General features: G+C 46.5%; 1 protein-coding gene across 1 annotated transcript; it reads right to left on the bottom strand.

Moving 5' to 3' along the window:
* Positions 1-1,752: 1,752 nt before the first annotated feature.
* Positions 1,753-21,122, bottom strand: LOC143942196 (ras GTPase-activating-like protein IQGAP3). Its single transcript, XM_077463450.1, is given in 13 exon segments — positions 1,753-2,030; positions 2,249-2,336; positions 2,573-2,736; positions 3,576-3,663; positions 5,781-5,959; positions 7,294-7,407; positions 7,620-7,687; positions 8,962-9,038; positions 10,475-10,552; positions 11,086-11,168; positions 11,171-11,241; positions 16,463-16,550; positions 21,032-21,122. Coding segments are annotated over 13 exon segments (1,404 nt in total). The 5' UTR covers positions 21,060-21,122.
* Between the last annotated feature and the right edge of the window lie 3,553 nt (positions 21,123-24,675).

The following is a 24,675-nucleotide window of genomic DNA, read 5'->3' as shown; positions in this document are numbered from 1 at the left end:
ACAGAGTAGCTTTGCATTGCAAACCAATCAGAATGAACCTTTATAGACCACAAAAAAAATAAAAAATTGAAATCCATTCCTTTGGATTGGTCAAAAAATTCAAGGATATTAACATTTTGTTTTATTTATAGGATGTATAAAGCTTAACTCTGGGAAACGTAAAACGAACCCTTTGCAATAGGGCTGCACCTGGATTGCATGAGTTAATTGCTTGTTTAGGTCTGGGGGAGGGGGTTGCGGCATAGCAAGATCTACTTACTTGAGACTTTGTGCTACTAGACTGGTCCCCACAGCATCTTCTCTCAAATTGCTCCCCGGGGTTATCAAAACAGATGCAGGGGTCTAGCGTGAGGACCCCGCAAGACAACTTGATGATGCCACAAGACCAATGCGCAATGAGCTCACGAGACCAACATGCAACAGTCCACCACTGGAGCATAGGGGAGTACGCAATGACACAAGACAGTCCACCACTGGAGCATGGGGAGTGTGCAATGGCGCCAACGAGACCAATGCGCAATGACCCCCACGAGACTGTGCAACAGTCCACCACTGGAGCATGGAGGAGTGTGCAATGGCGCCACAAAGGCCACTGCACAATAACGCTGTAAGACCATGCGCAATGGCACCACGAGACAGTCCACCACTGGAGCACGGGGGGTGCACGATGACCCCACGACACCCATGCGCAATGACCCCAGCAAGACCAATGTGCAACAGTCCACCGCTGGAGCATGGGGGAGAGTGCAATGACGCCACAAGACAGTCCACCACTGGAGCATGGGCAAGTGCACAATGACCCAACAAGACCAATGCGCAATGATCCCTCACGAGAACTGTGCAACAGTACACCACTGGAGCATGGGGGAGTGTGCAATGGTGCCGTAAGACCAAGGCGCGATCACTCGGTAAGACCAAGGCGCGATGACACCAGGAGCCAGTCTACCACAGGAGCATGGGGGAGTGCGCGAGGACAGCACAAGACCAATGCACAATGCCGGCGCAAGACAGTCCACCGGCAGAGCATAGGGGGGGAACGCTGGATCAGACAAGTTAAAGTGCAAAAAAACTCTCCCCATAAAAACAAGCAGTTAACCCCACTAAACCCAAAACCAAAAAAATGTCATATTTGCAGCTTACTAGTCCTTGGTTCAGTGGCTGCATTTGATTTATTTATTTTTTTCAGCCGCTTTTGATTTTCACCTGCTTTTTGTTATTTTTCACTTTGCTTTGTTTAACCCTGCAAGTACACTTCCTGTCCCCCGGTATCTACATCACTCCCACACTGCATCTATGGAGGAAGCCATGGTTGTCTTCCCCCAGGTTGCTTTCCTCTGACTACAAACATGCCTATACCTCTTCTTCTCCATTAGACCAGGGGCAGGGCAATTAGTAGTTATAACACTTACTAAACACTTGCAGCAATAGTTTTTTTTCCCTTTGGATAAAGGTTTCACATAAAATGAATAAAATCTGATCATTGTAAGCACCCCTTGTCAGTGGTAAATGGTTTGGCTAAACCACTGCTATTTTATGCTGGACAGCTTGTTTCTGGTAAAGGAAGCTGGAGAAAAAAAAAAAAAAAAAAAAAAAATACTTACTGGCAGGATCACCAGGTAATAAACGATATTACAGGGACTCAGAAAAACTAAGACCGTGGTTTAATGCTTCTGACAGATTGGATCATATATGTAATTTTTTTTTTATTTTGACCAACATTTTCTTGCTTTTTCCTTTATTATTCAAGATGGGTTAGCCTGACGAGATGGGTGAGCCTGAAGGTAGCACATGTGTGATAACCTTGGGATCACTCCCCTCTACTGGTGATAAACGGTAAAAACGGTTTAGTAAGTCAGTCTGCTCACCCGGGGAACTCTGTGACTGCAGCAAGTGGAGCTCCTGCTGGTACAGTTCAGCCGCAGTCGGATAGACATCTGGTAGCTGAGCATCTGGGTTGGACAGTTCCTTCATCGTCTGCACCACGTTTTCATTGCGAATAGCTCCATTAATACGGGAGACAGCCTGCTCCACTGAAAAAGATAAAAATGGAAAATACTTTTTTTTTTTGGTTTGGAACGTGGACAACGCGTTTCAGATAAACACATCAAGCATTATTCCTAAGGATCTGAACAAGTCACATCCTCTTTGAGAAGAAAAGGCGAGCCCCCGCTCTTCAAGGGTGGAGCCAGTCTCAAAGCTTGAGTCACAAGCCCGGCCCCCAAAGGGCCAAGTTAATTCCACAACTTACTGGCATGCTCTCTGATTGAAATTTGATTGGCAGCATCAATTCCAGCTTGTAGCTCCTCCTTCTCCAGGAGGTCCACGTAGCCCAGTTCCTGCAAAATGAAACATAGGCTTAAAAAGGGGCTATCCACTATCCTTTAGAAAAGTAAGGATCCTCCTCTTTTTTAGAAGTTTTACCCTCGAATAGATGAAAAATATCTAAGCCAAACCCAAGTCATCTTTCCATTTGGAGCCACTGACTTCAGGTAAAAATAAATAAATAATATGGAAATACAGACTATTAAAATTATTCATCTTCTAATGACTTAAAGTTAGGTTGGGGACTCACCAAAGCTTTCTGCTCCCGGTCATTGGCAAGCTGCTCCAGATACCAGTCTGCGTTCTCCCGCTGGATCCTGCGCAGCAAGAGGGCGGAGTCCTGCAGCGCCGCGTACAAGCTCTTAGAATCATTCCTCTCCAGAGCTTCGTCTACATACTCCAACGCTGCGTGTACTGCAAGAGGACCAGAGATAGACTTACCTTACATGTAATACAAGGGGGCAAGAAAGACGAAAATGAAAGGCGTGTGCAAGATACAGAGAGAAAGAAAAGGAGGAGCAAGAGATGGTGCAGGTACATGTTACACACAAGGGAAGAGAAGACAAGAGGAGGGAAGAGGAGGGAAGAGATTGACCCACAGAGAGCAAAAGCAGCAGAGGAGGTGAGCTACAGGGCGCTAACTACAGGGCGCGAACGAGCAAGCTACAGAGAGCAAGCCAGCCAGCGAGCGAGAGAGAGAGAGAAAGAAAGAGAGCCAGCCAGAGAGAGAGCGCAAGCCAGCCAGAGAGAGAGCGCAAGCCAGCCAGAGAGAGAGCGCAAGCCAGCCAGAGAGAGAGCGCAAGCCAGCCAGAGAGAGAGCGCAAGCCAGCCAGAGAGAGAGAGCCAGCCAGCCAGAGAGAGAGAGCAAGCCAGCCAGAGAGAGAGAGCAAGCCAGCCAGAGAGAGAGAGCAAGCCAGCCAGAGAGAGAGAGCAAGCCAGCCAGAGAGAGAGAGCAAGCCAGCCAGAGAGAGAGAGAAAGCCAGCCAGAGAGAGAGAGAAAGCCAGCCAGAGAGAGAGAGCAAGCCAGCCAGAGAGAGAGAGCAAGCCAGCCAGAGAGAGAGCAAGCCAGCCAGAGAGAGAGAGAGAGAGCAAGCCACACACAGAGCCACAAAGAGCACAATGTGTGAGAAGACCCATAAAGAGAGAGTGATAGACACAGAAGTGAGTGCGGGAATCCAGTGGTCACATCTTGGTACAAATCTTCCACAACATTTAACATGGAGTTTAAACCTCCATAACACATTGTACATTACCATTGACTTTGTTGATGTTGCCCTGTATTTCGGCTTGTGTCAGACAATGATCATACACATCCTGGCTGTCTGACGAGTTCTGATGGGCCTACAAGAAGCAGATGGTGAAAAATTAAAACGGCTAAAAGTTGGGTCATACACAGTGAACATGTGCAGGAAAAGTAGGAGATACTTTTCCCATCTATTTAAAAAGTACTATTTAAATAACCACAAATGCTGTCTGGTAAACTCTGCAACTCTCCAAAATGAGACTTCCCACCAATTTACCCCAGAGATTTCCAAACCCCCCCCCCCCCCGCAGAATCAGGACACACCACTCTATGCAGGGTCAGTAGAACGTACATCCTGTATATGTGCCAACACCAACCCTTAGAAGTGGCTCAGATGTACAAGATGTGGTAAGGAGGAATTAGACTAATGATGCCCTAGTGACCCAACTGATATGGTTGTCTGCAGCTTTGGAGAACAGATTCTGGTCAGGTTACCCTACTGGCCTTCTTCTGAAATCTATATAGTAAGTCTAAGCCCAGTATGCCCTTATGTTTATTAAGAGATATCTGTGCTCTTGGAATTGTAGGTACACTAGCCCTCCGTGCTCTTGGAATTGCAGGTACACTAGCCCTCCCGTGCTCTTGGAATTGCAGGTACACTAGCCCTCCGTGCTCTTGGAATTGCAGGTACACTAGCCCTCCGTGCTCTTGGAATTGCAGGTACACTAGCCCTCCGTGCTCTTGGAATTGCAGGTACACTAGCCCTCCGTGCTCTTGGAATTGCAGGTACACTAGCCCTCCGTGCTCTTGGAATTGCAGGTACACTAGCCCTCCGTGCTCTTGGAATTGTAGGTACACTAGCCCTCCGTGCTCTTGGAATTGTAGGTACACTAGCCCTCCGTGCTCTTGGAATTGTAGGTACACTAAGCCCTCCGTGCTCTTGGAATTGTAGGTACACTAGCCCTCCGTCTCTTGGAATTGTAGGTACACTAGCCCTCCGTGCTCTTGGAATTGTAGGTACACTAGCCCTCCGTGCTCTTGGAATTGTAGGTACACTAGCCCTCCGTGCTCTTGGAATTGTAGGTACACTAGCCCTCCGTGCTCTTGGAATTGTAGGTACACTAGCCCTCCGTGCTCTTGGAATTGTAGGTACACTAGCCCTCCGTGCTCTTGGAATTGTAGGTACACTAGCCCTCCGTGCTCTTTGGAATTGTAGGACACTAGCCCTCCGTGCTCTTGGAATTGTAGGTACACTAGCCCTCCGTGCTCTTGGAATTGTAGGTACACTAGCCCTCCGTGCTCTTGGAATTGTAGGTACACTAGCCCTCCGTGCTCTTGGAATTGTAGGTACACTAGCCCTCCGTGCTCTTGGAATTGTAGGTACACTAGCCCTCGTGCTCTTGGAATTTGTAGGTACACTAGCCCTCCGTGCTCTTGGAATTGTAGGTACACTAGCCCTCCGTGCTCTTGGAATTGTAGGTACACTAGCCCTCCGTGCTCTTGGAATTGTAGGTACACTAGCCCTCCGTGCTCTTGGAATTGTAGGTACACTAGCCCTCCGTGCTCTTGGAATTGTAGGTACACTAGCCCTCCGTGCTCTTGGAATTGTAGGTACACTAGCCCTCCGTGCTCTTGGAATTGTAGGTACACTAGCCCTCCGTGCTCTTGGAATTGTAGGTACACTAGCCCTCCGTGCTCTTGGAAAAATGTCTCCAAGATCCATAATCCCTTGACAGAGGGCCCTCAAGCTACGCAACAACTATGCAGAGCTAAAGATCAATAAAAAAAATAAAAAAAAAGGGGGTCTTATTTATGGTAAGTGGTTACGATAGTCTGAAAGCCTTAAATCTTGCAGAAGAGCCTTGCTTATCTTTTTAAAAGGTGAGCATCAACCCAACTGAGATTGGGTGAAGAATGGCTAGACCATTTTTCCCCTAGTCCCATTTTGGGGATTGGGGTCCTCACTGCTGTCTGTATCCTCTTTGGTTATACTCCCTCTAGCTTCCTGTGTAGTCACCAGGATGGAAGTGATTGGAGAGGAATAATCTCCCTGAGCTATAAAAATTAAAAATACCTGAAAGATTTCATCTCTTCATCAAAGACCACAAAAGCGTTTTGGCTGAATTTACTCAACTATTGAGAGGGCTATGGAGGAGACTTTATGACATTATGGAGAAAATTAGACAGCCCAATTAGGTGAAGGTTGGGTTCTTGCCTTGTTGCGGGCGTTTGCCATTTTGGTTGACTTGGCTTGGTAGAGAAGCTCCTGGTACACAGCCGCCAGCTTCTCCTGCAGGTTCACCAGCATGGCGTTGGGGTTCCTCAGAGTGACCATGGTGTCCTGCACCACGCCTCGGTCCACGGCTTCATTGATAGCGATGACAGCTGCATGGACTGAGAAAAAAAAAGGCACAGCACCTTCACATTAAAGATTTTACCTTTCAGATATGAAAAGCAGAGGATTGGTATTAAAAGGAATCTAGAGTTAAAAATAGACCTCCACCCAAAAATAGACAGGGTGGCAGAATAAACCCGACCGTATCTCCACCCAGGACAGAACCATCTGTTTAAACAAATTCCCACCTGCAATCGGTTTTATTTAGCCTACCCAACATGAAGACCATGAAGAAGATACGTTATTTTACGTTTTCCTTTTTGAGATCCAGCAGCTGACACTTTCTGTGGTTGCTGGCTCCCAATCCTGGCTGTCAAGTGAGCATCAAAAATCCCCACTGACTATTAGGAACCAATCAAAATGGTTCCCAATCATAGGATCACTAGGTCAGCTCTGACATAGCGATCACATGCAGCTTGGAAGCTTCAATGATAAAAACATTTTTTTTAAAAAGTGTTTAAAAGAAGCTCGCAGCTGAACACTGCCACCTTCAGGCTGCAGTCCTATCTACAGAATTTAACATTGTAACGGTCAGATACAGTTACACTATTAAAAACTCATTATTAAAATGGTGCACCAAACAAAATCTTATAGGTCATAAATTATACATAATAATAATAATAATAATGTAAAAAAATAAATGTATAATAATTATGAAATGTAGTCAGAGCTTTGTTACATGCGGATGGTTATAAATTTCACCTGGGTATCTCGGTAGCAATGGCCTTTGGTCACAAAAAGAGTCAAGTAGAGGGGAAAATAAATAAAATGTATGCATATTTATATATATATATATATATATATATATATATATATATATATATATATATATATATATATATATATATATATATATATATATATATATATATATATACACACACACACACACACACACACACACACACACACACTTTTTTGGTTTTATTAAATTAAATCATAGTATGAAAAAAAAAAAAAAAAAGAAAAAGAAAAAAACTAAATGTTAAGAAAGTCAAGTACAAAAAAATAAAAGTATATTTGTATATCATTTTTTTACTAATTGAAATCCTAGTAAAAATGAAAAAAAAAAAAAAAAAAAAAAAAATAGGGAGATCGTACAGGACAAGCTCCACAGGACTCAAAAATAAAAATGTTATAATCTCTATATACACACACTTTTTTATGTAATTTTTTTTTTTTAAGGGTCAAGTGTAGAAAAAAAAAAAATAATATATTTTATAAATCAAATCATAAAAATAGTTTATAAAAAAAAAAAAAAGGGAGCTCACACTCAACAGGACTCAAACACACTTATTTAATACAAATATTCACCTGCAGCCGAGGATCTTACCTGCTGCTTCATCCACAGACAGCTCATTGGCCAGGATTCCTCCAATTTTACTGAATGCCGGCATCTGTAACCCATACTTGTCCAGCTCACACTTCATGTTGTTGATCTCCTCGTCTGCAGGTTACAGTACAAGAATCAGAATTTTCAAAGGTCATTTAAATGAAAATCTTTTACTCCACCCACAAATGATTTTTTTTTTTTGGGGGGGGGGGTTGGGCATGGTGGGCCAAGTCAGCCCCTTGATGTCTCCTATGCCTTGGATACCCCAACAGTGAGATCGACCCTGCTATAAAATAAACCCAGCAGGGATGGTGGAAAAAACTTACCTGTAAAATTCACTTTGCCGTACAAGTCCTGGATCTGGGGAGCCAGCCCCAGCTTGAATAAGTAAAGACTGCAAAGAGAAACCAACGTACAGCTTAAAAGTGGAACTCCGGTCTTGCATTCTTGAATTACATGCACACTTGCCCATGAATAAAAAGTACATAAAGAATAAACTGTTGGTCTGCCAAAAATCCAGTGAGCTCCTGTGTCCCTTTAGTAAGCTGACAAGGTCCTGACCAGTGCTTACCTGCTGGACTACAGACCATCTTCCCCCTCTCCTCATCTCCCATAACAAAGGAAGAGGTTCTGTAGTCCAGTAGGGAAGCACTGGTCAGGGCTTACAAGGCTGCTTGGAAACCCAGCGCAGCAGAAGGCAGTGTTGTCAGATCACTGTTGCTGGGGGGGGGTTTCTTTGATGGGGGACAAAGCAGAAAAAAAAAAAAAAAAAAAAACATTTTTTTATATTCTTCCTTAAAATTCAAAAAAAATTAATCAAAATAAATAAATAAAAAAGTCCAATCTTCCAAAAAAAAAAAAAAAGTAACAATAATTGTATTTACACAGCCATCACAAATGATTGCCTTATTGTGTCCAGCATGGTAATTTCCTATTATTGTCCTCTAAACCTAGCAGATATACATTGTAAAGCACTGCGTAAACTGTTGGCGCTATATAATCGTGTATAATAATAATAATAGAGATATTTTCCTGAAATATCTTTTTAAAAAAAAAAAAAAAAATTATATTAATATATATAGCTTTGTTTATTTTTTAAAGATATTTCAGGAAATGTATATATATTTATTAATAATAAAAACTACTACTACCTTATGGCCACTAGATGGAGCTAACACTCATAAGAAAAAAAAAACATAGCAGCCATGATAAGGTATTTTCCTGAAATATCTAACAAAATAAAATACTGCCTTATGGCCACTAGCTGGAGCTAACGCTCATAGGAAATAAAACATAAAACAGATAAAATAAAGCAATTATTTATGACAGCCATCACAAATTATTGCCTTATTGTGGCCAATATGTTTTTTTTCCTATTATCATTAGCTCCATCTAGCAGCAATGATGAGGTATTTGCCTGAAAGATCTAAAAATAAATTAAATAAAATACTGCCTTATGGCCATCAGATGGAGCTCACAGAAATAAATATATCAGATATACCATTGCAAATATTCATGACGGCGAAGACTTCAGCCATCACAAATTATTGCCTTATTGTGTCCAGTATGGAGCGAGATCTCACAACCTACAGATCAGCAGCTCCAATTTAAATTTTTTTTTCTCCTAATTGACATGAATGTATTGTAGATGGTCTTATTGGAGCTCACCTGAGTGCGTGAATGCAATACACAACGCGCGGCATGTTTTTCTTGTCGTAAATATCAGTTGTTTCAGGCTGGAAAAGCTGCAACCGAAAAAGTAGAAAAACTATTTTTTTTTTGTAAAATGTAAGAAGTACAGCTAGAAGGTTTAAAGAGAACCTCTCAATTTTTAAAGTTAAAATCTGCCCAGGAATACCCCTCCTCCCCTTCATAAACCATAACCCCCAAATATATATCTAAATTGCCCAAAAACTCACCTGAATCCATGGTCATGCGACACATTTCCATCCTCGTCTTCTCTGTTCTGCGGTAGTGGTTCGTCAGGTGCATGGGCGCTTCCCATGAAGTCTGTTGGTGGGGTCTCTAGAGACTCCAGGGGTGGCATGGTAATGTCACAAGGGGCTGCAAAGTGGCTTGGAATGCTGTGGTGGTTCATTGGTCTAATCTACTGGAAGAAGTTCTTGGCCAGATGCAAGGGTACTTTCCATGAAGTCTGTCCAGTGGGGTTCTCCAGACTTCAGTGGTTGCATGGTGATATCACAAGAGGTGTTGAAGAGGCCTGGACTACACTGGTGGATCATTGGTCTCATCAACTGGAACAGGTTCCTACATCAGGTGTATGGGCACTTCCCATGGCATTTGTTGGTGGTGTCCTCAAAGGTCCTTGAGATGCCAGCGGTGGTGATGATGATATCATCAGAGGCGGTAAAGGGGCCTGGACTACACTAGTGGGTAATTGGTCTCATCTACTGGAAGAGGTTCCTTTATCAGGTGCATGGGCACTTCCCATGGAATTCGTTGGTGGTGTACTCAAAGGTCCTGGAGACTCCAGCGGCGGAATGGTGATGTTACAAGGGGCAGCAAAGGAGCCTGGACTGCAGTGGTGGGTCACTGGTCTTAGTAATAGAAGAAGCAGGCACTGGAGGGTCACAGGAACCCAAAGGGCCTAAAAAGGTTTTTGGGTTGAATGGGTGGAAGGGATGAGGGAGGGTTCAGATTCTTCCCATAGATCGGCCAAAGAAAAGACATCACGAGATGCCGCTATTAACTTCATTAGTCAAAAGGACTTTTTGTGCTCCCCCACAGATTTAGTTTCACTTAAAACAGGGCCTGACTTCAAGTCTAAGCCGCACCTACCGGCATGCCCTTGTCCAATCACAGCACTTTTACTCATCACCGAGGAAGTCTCATTGGACACCAGAATAGCAGTTGGACAGGGATTAGCCAAGAAGTTAAGCCCCAGTAACAAAATGAAAACAAAATCAGAGAGGGGCACAGAAGAAACCTTTTCTGGGCAAAATTGCTAATAGCACCCAAGTGCCCATCTCCGCTCACTGGAAACAGTCTTTACAATCGACTCTCAGGGCTAATACTTTTTTTTATTTTTTTGGTTATAGAGGTTAGAGGATTGCAAGACCTCCCCAATGGAGTCTCAAAGAAAGAGTCAATTGCAGCTCACTTTCGATACATAATAGATCCCGTATATCAAATCAATACTAAGTTGAATGAACCAACATACCGTAGGAAGACCAATATGGCTCATGGCTTGTCTCCAGTGGTTGATATTATCCGTGTGCCGAAAATGTAGACCAGCCGCCTGTAAAACATGACCATAAAACATTATCTATAGGGACCTTTTCTACTCACAATGGCCACCGTCCTGCCCCCCCCTTAAGTCTGAAGGACAGTAAACTGGCCCTTTGTGTAGAAAGTTTGGAGACCTCCAGCACTAGACCAGTTGTCTCCAAAACCTCCGACATCAACAACAGGGTATTATTCCTCCTACTGACACAATGATTTGGAACTATTCCTCCTCCACATAACCACAGGGGTGCCATGTTTTTTTTTTTTTTGTACTCCCACTGACCACTAAGCCTAAGGCATTATCTACTCACACTGTCCACATTCTGCCCCCCCCTAAAGTCTGGAGGACAGTAAACTGGCCCCTTGTTTACAAAGTTTGGAGACCCCCTGATATAGAGTAGTGGTTGGAACCTCAAGTGCGGCTCCTGATAATCACTAAAATGCCCTCAAGTTTTGACCCTTGAGGGACCCTTGCTAGATATCTCAAGTTTGATTTGGTGTTCCTTCATTTTAAATCCACACCCATTCTCCCCCCCCCCCCATTACTTTATATCGTAGCTGGTCGATGTCATAAATTTTCTTCAGCGGCACAAGCTCTGGAGCGAAGAAGTTCCCTAGCTTGGCAGAGTGACACCGTTGCGTAGGCTCTCCTCCAGTTCGGTAGGCGGTGGCAGATCCTCATTTAGACAAGATTCCATCCATCTGCAAAGCAAGAGGCACACGGCTAAAAAAATATGTTATTTTATTTACATTTGGAAAGAATAGGGCGTTTTGCTGTGTTGGGATATTTTTTTCTTTGATTCCTGTCCTATGGATACAAGAAGCAGGAAGGAAATCTCTCTGAAGTGAGGGCAAATCCCTTCTTAGACAGCGGTCATTGGATCAGGTGCCCCCATTTGGAAGTTTACAATCTATGCCTGTTCTGAAGACAGCTCAAGGTTCTGGAGGTGCCAATAACTTTCTGTCCTTGTGACCATGGTCACCAGGACAAATAAGAGGGTTATTCTCCCCCAGCGGGTTCTAGCCCTTCCCCACTCTATTCAAACTATCAACTCGAGCAGTCGTTCTCAACCAGGGTTCCTCCAGAGGTTGTGAGGGGTTCTTTGAGCAATAAATGGACACACAGATTGGTAGCCACTGACACCAATGCCCCCTATAGCTATCTGCAAGGAGAGCATCCTTCCCACTGGCCCCCCAGTGTAAAAGGGCCACCCCCCCAGCGTAAAAGGGGTATTCTGGGGCGTGGCCTGGAGTGCAATGGAGTAGGACGCCTGCAGTGAGTGCTCCGCTCGTCCATACTCCTGTTCTAACCATCCTGCACCATCCTTCTTCTACATACTACCTGGAGGACCCTGCCTTACCTCTTGCTCCTTCCCCTGGAGCCATCTGCCCGTTTTGGAGGCCGCGCGGCGCCGCTCCGGTAAGCTGGATATTCCCGGGGGCAGCCTGTAGGACAGACCGCGGCTTCGGCCTAGTCGGCGGCCATCTTGCTCCACCCGGCGGCGGCTTTCTCTGCCCTCCGCGGCCCTCCGAGCCTCTCCGAATCTGCCCCGCAACACCCACGGCTACCGGATCGCTCTCGGCCGCGGGTGTGGTGCCTGTCACGCCGGTAGCAGCCGGTCGGATAGTCCGCGGCGCCGGCCTGGTCCCCGAGCCGGCGGCCATCTTGCTCCACCCGCGCAGCCTTTACAGCCCTCTCTAACTGTTTTTATCCCTCCATCCGCCTCCCTGTGGCTGCCAAACCGCCCCTTGCCATCTGTGAAGTGCCCCTCTATCCTGCAATAGCTGGTTAGATAGCCTGCGGGGCCGGCCTGGGCCCTGGAGAAGTGGCCATATTGCTACACCCACCGCAGGCCCTTGCAGAGTACTCTGCGCCCACCTCCCCTTTCTGTGCCCGCTTCTCCTCTGCAGCAGCCACTGACCCTTGCAGGCACCAAGCCCCCCATCCGCAAACCACGCCTGCAGCACTTGGCGATTGTTACGAGAGGGGAGATTGAGAAGCTGGCCTAATATATAGCGGCCATTTTGAACACCCCGGACCATCCTGCACCATGTCCCCACCGAAAAAGTCTAACGAGACCGCTGACAAGCTGCCAGATACCGCCGCCATGAGGAGGATCACCGAGCCAAAGATGGAGCTAGTGCTCCCTCTGACGCAGACCACTCCACGTCGGCCACCACCCAAGTCCTGGACGCTATAGCCCTCTGTCAGAGCACGCTCACCTCCAAAATTGAGGAGGTCAAAATTGATGTGTCTCTCATCCGGCAAGACCTCTCTACCCTCCGGGATCGTGTGGCGGAGACGGAGACCCGCATCAGTAGAGCTGAAGACATCATACACCCCCTGCAGCACACCACTGACGAGGTACGCCGTCAGCTGCAACAGCTTTGCGCGAAACAGGACGACATGGAAAACCGTCTCCGAAAGATGTAATCTCCGCTTCATCGGCCTCCCTGAGACAGCTGAGGGCAATGATCCGGCGGGTTTCCTTGAAAGTCTTCTGACCTCCACCTTCGGAAGAGAGGCATTTTCGGTGATGTTCGCTGTGGAGAGAGCTCATCGAATTCTGGCCCGTCCCCCTCCCCAGGGGGCCCCACCGCGTACTCTGATTGCGAAATTTCTTAACTTCAGAGACCGTGACAAAATTCTCCGCCTGACTAGAGAGAGGGGCAATATCCCCCATACCAATACTCATGTGGCGGTATTCCCAGACTTTTCCAGCGAGGTGCACGGCAGCGATCCAGGTTCCAGGATGTTAAGCGACGCCTTCGGTCCTACACCTTAAATATGCAATGCTGTATCCTGCGAAGCTTCGCGTGGAATCCGAGGGCCGAACCCACTTTTTTGAAGACCCTGCCTCGGCATCCACCTGGATTGACCAGGAGAAAAAACGCCGAGACTGAACATCTCACCCTACATATGCACTGTGGATGCTTTCCCTTTCTTTTCTTGCTCCCGTGGGTCCCCACGATATCTCCTCCTGGCTACTTTGATGATGAAGGCTCGCATCGCACACTATTAATCGACGCCCGTTGCAGGGCCAGGGGACTATCCCGGGAAGACTTTCTTTTCATCTCGTACTGGATCTCACAGCATGCCTATTCTCTCTCGGTGTTCCGCTGATCTGAGATCCCTACCTCCATTGTCGGGAGAGCACTGGAGACGAAGATTATACGACATCAAGGACTATTCTACTGTACTTTATTCATCATCCCTATGGCGGGCGGAGCTCCCCCCTGCTCGGCCATGATGGTATCACACCTTTGTGGCCCCTGCTCCCCATGCACCTTCCAGAGAAGAAGTCGCCCCCCTAGGATTTTTAGGATTTTTGTGTACTTCTCCCTCCCCCATTTATCAAATTTTTTTTTATCCCCCTTTGTTTTTCTTTTGTTACCTTGGGTATCTATGCTCCTCTGCAAATAAGTTCCTTGCCTCCAATGGGTTCTAAGCGTTGGATGTCCCCTGTTGGTACCCAGTTTTGGGGTATGATGTCCAAGCCGTGTTGGGGTGGCACTGGACTGGGTGGGGGGTGGGATGTTGTGGTTTTTATTTTTTTGTACCACTATGTTTGCTAACGTTTGTTTCTACTAAAGGTACTGTGTTAAAGTCATACCAGCATTTTTGGAAGTGGTTGCTATTGTGTTCTGTGCGCACTAAATTGGCCATGACTGCCCTGCTGATTCTGGCCCGTCTATGGTTTATTGTTTACGCCCTGCACCCACCATGAGCTCCTTAAAGTTCCTTATGTGGAATGTCAGAGGCATGCGGAACAAGATAAAACGCACTGCCGCCCTGACATTCCTAAGTCTCAGCGTGCTGACATTATCGCGCTTGTTGAGACCCATGTTACTGGCCATCTCCAGTCCTCTCTTAAGAAGCCGTGGATAGGTTGGGCGTACCATGCTACCCACACCTCATACTCCAGGGGGGTTTCGGTCCTAATTGCTAAAAGGGTGCCGTTTGATCTAGTGCTGCTCGAGACGGACCGGCAGGGCAGATATGTATTCCTGCATGCCACCATTAATGGATCCCCTATTTTGATAATAGCCTGCTATGTCCCCCCTCCCTATAACTCAGTTGTACTTAAGGAGGGCCTTGCATTTATGGCACACTACCCCTCAGTGCCGGCAGTGTGGTTGGGGGACTTTAATATGACCCTCATTCCCGCTCTGGACCGCATGGGCACCCCGGACTCCCTTGGTGACCCTCCAGCCCATACCAGACTACACCGTGTAAAAGGGTATTCTTTCCACTGGGCGCCCCCACCCCCGTGTAAAAAGGGGAATTCTTTCCACTGGGCGCCCCCACCCCCAGTGTAAAAAGGGGAATTCTTTCCACTGAGCTCCCTCCCCCCCCCAGTGTAAAAAGGGGAATTCTTTCCACTGAGCTCCCTCCCCCCCAGTGTAAAAAGGGGAATTCTTCCCACTGAGCTCCCTCCCCTCCAGTGTAAAAAGGGGAATTCTTCCCACTGAGCTCCCTCCCCTCCAGTGTAAAAAGGGGAATTCTTCCCACTGCCCCCCTCCCCTTCAGTGTAAAAAGGGAATTCTTCCCACTGCCCCCCTCCCCTTCAGTGTAAAATGGGGAATTCTTCCCACTGCCCCCTTCAGTGTAAAGGGTGCATTCTTCCCACTGCCCCACCCCCCCAGGGTAAAGGGTAATTCTTCCCAATGCCCCCAGTCTAAAAGGGTAATTCTTCCAATGCCCCACCACCCCAGTGTACAAAGAGTAATTCTTCCCACTGCCCCCCCCCCCCAGTGTAAAGGGGTAATTCTTCCCACTGCCCCCCCCCCCCAGTGTAAAGGGGTAATTCTTCCCACAGCCCCCCCCCAGTGTAAAAGGGTAATTCTTCCCACTGCCCCCCCCAGTGTAAAAGGGTAATTCTTCCCACTGTCCCCCCCAGTGTAAAAGGGTAATTCTTCCACTGCCCCCCCCCAGTGTAAAAGGGAATTCTTCCCACTGCCCCCCCCAGTGTAAAAGGGTAATTCTTCCCACTGCACCCCCCACCCCAGTGTAAAAGGGTAATTCTTCCCACTGCACCCCCCCCCCAGTGTAAAAGGGTAATTCTTCCCACTGCACCCCCCCCCCAGTGTAAAAGGGTAATTCTTCCCACTGCACCCCCCCCAGTGTAAAAGGGTAATTCTTCCCACTGCACCCCCCCCCCAGTGTAAAAGGGTAATTCTTCCCACTGCACCCCCCCCCCCCCCAGTGTAAAAGGGTAATTCTTCCCACTGCACCCCCCCCCAGTGTAAAAGGGTAATTCTTCCCACTGCACCCCCCCCCAGTGTAAAAGGGTAATTCTTCCCACTGCACCCCCCCCAGTGTAAAAGGGTAATTCTTCCCACTGCACCCCCCCCCCAGTGTAAAAGGGTAATTCTTCCCACTGCACCCCCCCCCCCAGTGTAAAAGGGTAATTCTTCCCACTGCACCCCCCCCCCCCAGTGTAAAAGGGTAATTCTTCCCACTGCACCCCCCCCCCCCCAGTGTAAAAGGGTAATTCTTCCCACTGCACCCCCCCCCCCCCCAGTGTAAAAGGGTAATTCTTCCCACTGCCCGCCCCCCCATGTAAAAGGGGTAATTCTTCCCACTGCCCCCCCCAGTGTAAAAGGGTAATTCTTCCCACTGACCACCCATATGAGCCACTACTGAAATGTAAATAACACCCCTTCTTTTCCTTTTATTCCCGGCTTTCCAGCTCCTCTTCTCCTTTTCAATCGAAGCCCGATTTGTGGGCATTTCTAAGGCTGAGCTCCCCCTCCCCCCCCCCCCCCCCCCCCCACCTTAGGTGCATCGGTGGAGGGGACGTGTCAGAGCACTTCCACCCACTCTATTCTTGTTGCCGGGGCCCGAGGGTCCCCGGTGCTCATGGTAGCTAGGACCCTGGCAGCCCCTGACACCTAGCAAAGTTGTGCATTCAGTCCTCACCGTTTGGCCTCCTCCAGGTGGCACAGGTATTGGTAGGCGACATTCTGTCTGCGCTGCTCATCCATCTCATCCGCCGTCAGGCGCTCATCTGAAATTCAAGATCACATTTACCATTTTTAATGTCTCCTCCATCTTTATACATTTTCAGATAAGGGTCAGTTTACCCTAAAGCCTCATAGATTCTGTATAGGCAATATACGGTATATGTGTGTATATTATAACACTGACATATAATCACACACATAGGATGGACTTGATAGACTTGTGTCGTTTTTCAACCTCACCTACTATGTAACTGTGTGTGTGTGTGTATAGGTTCTATAGGAGGTAATATGTATGTGTTTGTATATAGGTTATATGCTCTATACAAGATAGATAGATATAAGGTATATACAGTATCTCACAAAATGAGTACACCCCCCCCCCCCCCCAAATATTTTTGTAAATCTTTTCTTCTCTCTTTTCATGTGACAACACTGAAGAAATGACACTTGTCTACAATGTAAAGTAGTGAGTGTACAGCTTGTATAACAGTGTAAATTTGCCGTCCCCTCAAAATAACTCAACACACAGACATTAATGTCTAAACCGCTGGCAACAAAAGTCAGTACACCCCAAGTGAAAATGTCCAAATTGGGCCCAATTAGCCATTTTCCCTCCCTGGTGTCATGTGACTCGTTAGTATTACAAGGTCTCAGGTGTGAATCGGGAGCAGGTGTGTTAAATTTGGTGTTATCTCTCTCACTCTCTCATACTGGTCACTGGAGAGTCAACATGGCACCTCATGGCAAAGAACTCCCTGAGGATCTGAAAAAAAAAAAAAAAGAATTGTTGCTCTACATAAAGATGGCCTAGGCCAGGCATATGCAATTAGCGGACCTCCAGCTGTTGCAGAACTACAATTCCCATGAGGCATAGCAAGACTCTGACAGCCACAAACATGACACCCAGAGGCAGAGGCATGATGGGACTTGTAGTTTTGCAGCAGTTGGCGGTCCGCTAATTGCAGATCCCTGGCCTAGGCTATAAGAAGATTACCAAGACCCTGAAACTGAGCTGCAGCACGGTGGCCAAGATCATACAGCAGTTTAAAAGGACAGGTTCTACTCAGAACAGACCTCGCCATGGTGGTCCAAAGAAGTTGAGATCACGTGCTCAGCGTTATATCCAGAGGTTGTCTTTGGGAAATAGACGTCTGAGTGCTGCCAGCATTGCTGTGTAGAGGTTGTGTGTGTGTGTGTGTGTGTGTGTGTGTGTGTGTGTGTGTGTGGCGGTCAGCCTGTCAGTGCTCAGACCATACGCCACACACTGCATCAAATTGGTCTGCATGGCTGTTGTCCCAGAAGGAAGCCTCTTCTAAAGATGATGCACAAGAAAGCCCACAAACAGTTTGCTGAGGACAAGCCGACTAAGGACATGGATTACTGGAACCATGTCCTGTGGTCTGATGAGACCAAGATAAACGTATTTGGTGTCAGATGGTGTGAAGCGTGTGTGGGGGCAACCAGGTGAGGAGGACAAAGACAAGTGTGTCTTGTCTACAGTGAAGCATGGTGGTGGGAGTGTCATGGTCTGGGGCTGCATGAGTGCTGCCGGCACTGGGGGGCTACAGATCATTGAGGGAACCATGAATGCCAACAAGTACTGTGATTATACTGAAGCAGAGCATGATCCCCTCCCTTCAGAGACTGGGCCGCAGGGCAGTATTCCAACATGATAACCACCCCAAACACACCTCCAAGATGACCACTGCCTTGCTAAAGAAGCTGAGGGTAAAGGTGATGGACTGGTCAAGCAGGTCTCCAGACCTAAACCCTATTGATCATCTGTGGGACATCCTCAAATGGAAGGTGGAGGAGCGCAAGGTCTCCAACATCCACCAGCTCTGTGATGTCATCATGGAGGAGGGGAAGAGGACTCCAGTGGCAACCTGTGAAGCTCTGGTGACCTCCATGCCCAGGAGGGTGAAGGCAGTGCTGGAAAATAATGGCGGCCACACAAAATATTGACACTTTGGGCCCAATTTGGACATTTTCACTTAGGGGATGTACTCACTTTTGTTGCCAGTGGTTTAGAAATGAATGGCTGTGTGTTGAGTTATTTTGAGGGGACGGCAAATTTACTCTGTTATACACTCACTACTTTATATACACAATACATAGATACATATATAGAATACACTACTGTATTCTATACAGGCAATAGGCTCAATATATGTATATATAGGTCATAGGTTCGATATAGGTCATAGGTTCGATATAGGTAATATAAATATATATATATATATATATATATATATATATATATATATATATATATATAGTGTGTGTGTGTGTGTGTGTGTGTGTGTGTGTGTGTGTGTAGGTAACTTACAGAACTGCATATTCTTGTCAGCTGTCTTTACATTTCCTATACAGACTACAGCAGATCATTGTTGTCTTATCAGAAATATTTGCCTTCATACATCAGCAGATAAACGCCAAGAGCCAACTCCAAAAAGGTGTTCCAGCCCTATAGCTGGTCTATTACAGGGGTAGAAAATCTCGGCACTCCAGCTGTTGTAGAACTACAAGTCCCACGAGCCATTGCAAGACTGACAGCTGCAAGTGCGCCATCAGATTCAGCGACCCATCAGAATTTGGGTGGAAAGACATCTCTCTCTCTTTTTTTTTTTTTGGAATTGCAAGCCTACTGCGCAAATACTGCAGAAAAAAAAAAAAAAAAAGAAAACACATATTCTCAATAGACCAGGGTAGGAAATCTAGGCACCCCAGCTGTGGTCAAACTACAAATCCCATGGTGGCTCTGGGAGTCATGCCAGTGTTCCATCAGATTAGGTGACCTGTCAGAATGTGTAACAGAAGCGACATTCCGTCGCCGCCATCTTGCTCCACCCCGCACTCCTCCACAGTAAGGATACACTGAGAAGGGGGCAAGCGGACATCTTTTTACACCCACCGGAGTTTTGTATTTCACACTTATTATTAACAGTAAATGGAGCTCATATAGTGATACAGGATTCAGAAATCTGTTTACATGTTGAATTATAAAAGCAGCTGCGTTCTGTTAGATTAGCAAACCTGTGAGATCCGCAGCTTTTAAAATTCAACATGTAAACAGTCCGTCAGATTTCTATATCCTGTATTTCACCATATATAGTCCATTTAGATTTAAGTGTAAAATGCAAAACTCCGGTGGGTGTACCAAGATGTCCGCTTGCACCCAGAATGAGAGCCGCGCCGCCCAGCCATCATTTGACAGCTGGGTGGGCGGCGAGCAATTAATGACACCCGCAGCGGATCGCAGAGTGTAGTGTGAACTGCCTGTGGGAGGGACGCAAAATGTTGTAATCTCGCCGGTTCCCGCGTCGCACATACGTGACCCCAGGGTAAATAACGACACGTGTGTTCCAGTGCGTTTTTGGTGCTCCACCGTGCGTTTTACAGCGTTCCAGTACAGTACAGTCCAGGAAAAATGCAGCATGTTCTACTTTTTTTTTTTCTGAAACCGAATCGCACTGGAACTGCAAGAACTATGCCATTGAAAACCATATAACCTACTTTTCATGCGTTTGTGATGCACAGGACTGCATGTGTTGTGAATTGGCCTATTACAGCAGTGTCGCCGCCCTGTGCCCAGCATGCTGACTGTACATCAAGGTGCAAGCAACACCCCCACCATTAAGGATGAGCTCCGGAGCGTTTGCGCAGCCCATGTGCAGAGCCCGCCAGGAAGTCGGCGCTGTGCTGATCACAGGCAATGGGACATTTCCCGATCTTTGCATCCGTGCATCGGGACAATGTCTCACTGCCCGTGATTAGCGCAGCGTCGACTTCCTGGTGAGCACTGTGCGTGGGCTGCGCGAATGCGGCGGAGCTCATCCTTACCCACTATAGGTTAGCCCCCCAGCAGAGCCAAATTGGCTTTTCCCCAATCTCCCAGTCTGAGCACTGCTGTACAGAAAATGACAGGGAAGAGACAGATAAGAGTCCAGTGGCGGCCCATGCACGGGCACTGCCCTCCCTCCATCCATGCGCCTGGCCCCTTTCAGGACGCCGTCCGCATGGGGGGTTGTGATCCATGGGCGGGGGGGGGGCAGTTGGGCACAGTGGCTGCAATTGACGGGCACAAGTGGCTGCATATACTGGACACAGCGAGGCTGCAATTGATATGGGGGGGGGGGGGGGGGGGTCAGTATTTATCTGTTTGCTGGTGTCATTTTTATATATATATATATATATATATATATATATATATATATATATGTGTCACAGGCTGGGTAATGTCAGCTTCCATCAGAGGCTAATCACACAGTTGTCATGCTGATTTATTTTATTTATATTTTTTATTAGTAGTAGTATAATTATTATTATTATTATTATTATTATTATTATTATTACACTTCCATCCAGAACTGCACAATCCCCCCCTGCACTATAATCAGAAGATCGGAAACAATGTATCCTTTCACCTGTCACAACACAATCACTTCCGATCCGTTCTAAATATAGAACACTGAGCGCTGTGCTCCCCTCCCCCTCCCAGTGTCACCCCCATCCCCGGACTCACATGCGGCGCTGCTCCCCATCATCTCCATCCCTGGGGCTCCTCTCCTCCTCTCCTCCTCTCCGGATTTGAATGTCCCGCCAGCCTCTTCCGGAGTAACTGCCACTGTGTGATCCCCTCCCCCTCCTCCACCCCAAATCCTCCCCTCCCCCTCCTCCTCCTCCAGACACCCTGCCCTGTCTACAGCCTGGAAACCTTCTCTGCTAATGGAGTGTCAGTAGTGTGACTCACACACACACCACACACACACTACACAAACTGCCCCTTACAGCACAAAGTATAAATATATACGAGTTGTCACTTAAAACAAAAAAAAAAATAATACGCAAACAGCTCCTTAAGAAACAAAGTATATAAATACACAAAGCAAAGTATATAAATATACACATCACACAATACAACACAAGGTATATAAATACACAGATCATACAATAAAACACAAATTATATAAATACACAGATCACACAATACAACACAAAGTATATAAATATACAGATCACACAATACAACACAAAGTATATAAATACACAGATCACACAATACAACACAAGGTATATAAATACACAGATCACACAATAAAACACAAAGTATATAAATATACAGATCACACAATACAACACAAAGTATATAAATATACAGATCACACAATACAACACAAAGTATATAAATACACAGATCACACAATACAACACAAGGTATATAAATACACAGATCATACAATAAAACACAAAGTATATAAATATACAGATCACACAATACAACACAAGGTATATAAATACACAGATCACACAATACAACACAAAGTATATAAATATACAGATCACACAATACAACACAAAGTATATAAATACACAGATCACACAATACAACACAAAGTATATAATAATACAGATGACACAATACAACACAAAGCACAAGATATACAACACAATGTATATAAATAATAGATCACACAATACAACACAAAGTTTATCAACTGCCCCATACAACACAACAAAAAGACATACAACCTGCATCATACAACACAAAGGATATAGATCACACAATACAACACAAAGTATAAAATACACAACCAGCACCAGTAAATACCAGTAAATAAACACACAGATCACACAAAATATATAAACACACCGTTCACACAATACAACGCAAAGTATATAATTACACAGATCACACAATACAATACAAAGTATATAAATACACAATACAACGCAAAGTATATAAACACACAGATCACACAATACAACACAAAGTATATAAACACACAGATCACACAATACAACACAAAGTATGCAAACTGCCCCATACAACACAACAAAAAGGCATACAACCTGCATCATACAACAAAAACAAAGTGCAGAACCTGCCCCTGCCCCATTCAACACAAAGGTAAATAAATACACGGATTACACAATGCAACACAAAGTATATAAATACGCAGATTACACAATACAACACAAAGTATATAAATACACCGATCACACAATACAACACAAAGTATATAAACACAGAGATCACACAATACAACACAAAGTATATAAACACAGAGATCACACAATATAACACAAAGTATATAAATACACCGATCACACAATACACCACAAAGTACAGGAGGGAGGAAAGAGCTTGCTGGTATCAGGGGAGTATATGTACAGGGGTTGCAGGGGGCACAGAGCTGCTCTGAAAATACATAGAAGCCTCCTCCAGCCACCAGGTTCACCTGAACTGCAGTGCACATGCTATGTTGGCAAGGGAGTGTGCAATCTATTGCTGGTATCAGGGGAGTATGTACAGGGGTTGCAGGGGTCAAAATTGCGACCCAGCCCCGTGCTCCAGGATACCGGTTTAGCCCCCCCCCCCCAGTACACCTGGACAGGAGGGGCGGCGGCTTGTAGAGTAACCAATCTCCTCCTCTCCCTCCCGCAGATATTCAGCAGCTGCAGGAAGGAAATGGAGGGCATTTGTTGATCTACATGTCACCCCAGTGTCTCCCTATCCCTGTCCTGCTGCCCCGGGCCCCTGTGTGCTCCCCTGCCTACTGTTAGGATGGAGAGCAAGAAAGGAGCCGGTAAATGTGTAATTTACCCTCCCCTTCCTTGTCTTATGAATTAATAGAGTCCGACATCAGTAAGGATCACTGACTGTTTTTTTTTTTTTTTTTTTATTATTCATAGATGAGGCATAGTAAACTGTTTACTATGCTTCAGTTTATGAATGAACAGAATGGTCTGTACAGAACTATTCTACAGAGATGGAGATTGAAGTGTTCTCAATCTCCTTTCTCTGTCTCGAAGGTGAAACATCAAAGGTCTGTTATTTCACCAAAGCTCCCTAACTGGGTTCTTTTTTTTTTAAACAGTAAAAAAATACATTGTAAAAATAAATAAAGATGCAACATAAAATAAAATAATATAAAAAAATAAACAAAAATAAAAAATACTACTGATACCAGTGGCAGAGCTACCGGGGTCTCGCTTGCGACCAGGCCTTGGCATACTGCCAAATCTGTGGGGGGACCCCAGGACAACAGGAAAGGGGCCTGTTGAGGGACCATAATAAAGGGTCCCACAATGGGAGTAAAGGGCCCCGGGATCAGTGGGAAGGGCCCACTGGGCCCTGAAGGTTCTAGTCTCTGGGGGGTGGCCAGCTTTCACTTTCACATTCTCCTCCTGGGCTCTTATAATCTGCTGGAGCAACTCACACGAAGAAGATTCCCAATCAGCAACCTCCATTGATAGGGATGAAAGTCTTTTGGGGAGCAGAGGTTTATCCTATTGGCTCTTCCAGCAGGGAAGAGGGTCACCATGGTGTCATGCGGAGGGGGGGAGGGAGGGGAGGGTAGGCTGCAACGTTTCTCCAGATCTGCCAACCCCACTCTGCCATCTCCAGTTGTAGTATTCAGTGGGCAAGTTCCTCTGCCCCAGCTGCTGGAGAGGAAGAAGAAGGACGTCCCCAGCCACCCCCATCCATAGTGGCTCATGGCCAACTTGGCGAATTTGTTGACTTTACAGCTCCTGCCTTTCTCACTGGTGGATTCAGCCCCCTTTGGTGAATTTGTGGACCTTGTATCGCAGGGGCAGGTTCCAATTGCCATTTCTTCACCGGTAAGGCCATCCCTGCCATCTGTCATCACGTGGAAGGTAATGTTTCCATGGTGATGGACCATCCATTCAAAAGGAGCGTCCACCTGACCATAAACACGTGGTCCAGCAAGTTGAAGTTTAAAAATGGCGCCACCGAGATACAGAGTCCTGTGTATCTTGGCAGCCCTCGGGTCCTCTTGGCAGCCCTCGGGTCCTCTTGGCGGCCCTCGGGTCCTCTTGGCAGCCCTCGGGTCCTCTTGGCGGCCCTCGGGTCCTCTTGGCAGCCCTCGGGTCCTCTTGGCGGCCCTCGGGTCCTCTCGGTGGCTCTCAGGTCCTCTCGCAGTCCCGAGCGGAGCCGAGAGTAGCCGAGTGTACTTAGCTCAGCTCACAGTCGCACCCAGTTCCTGTGTTATGTCCATCATAGGGCGGGACTGGGCACGACTGTGAGCGCAGCCGAGCTTAGTACACTCAGCTATGTATCTCGGCAGGGCCCGCGGGGCCCCCTATTGGGCAGGGCCCATGGGCTTGAGCCCAGTCAAGCCCAATGGTAAGTCCAGCCCTGGT

Source organism: Lithobates pipiens, unplaced genomic scaffold (genome assembly GCF_037356315.1).
Source record: "Lithobates pipiens isolate NorthernLeopardFrog02 unplaced genomic scaffold, aLitPip1_a1.2 Scaffold_30, whole genome shotgun sequence".
NCBI classification, from domain to species: Eukaryota; Metazoa; Chordata; class Amphibia; order Anura; family Ranidae; genus Lithobates; species Lithobates pipiens.
Note: the sequence above shows the minus strand (reverse complement) of the source record. Positions and strands in the feature narration are given on the sequence as shown.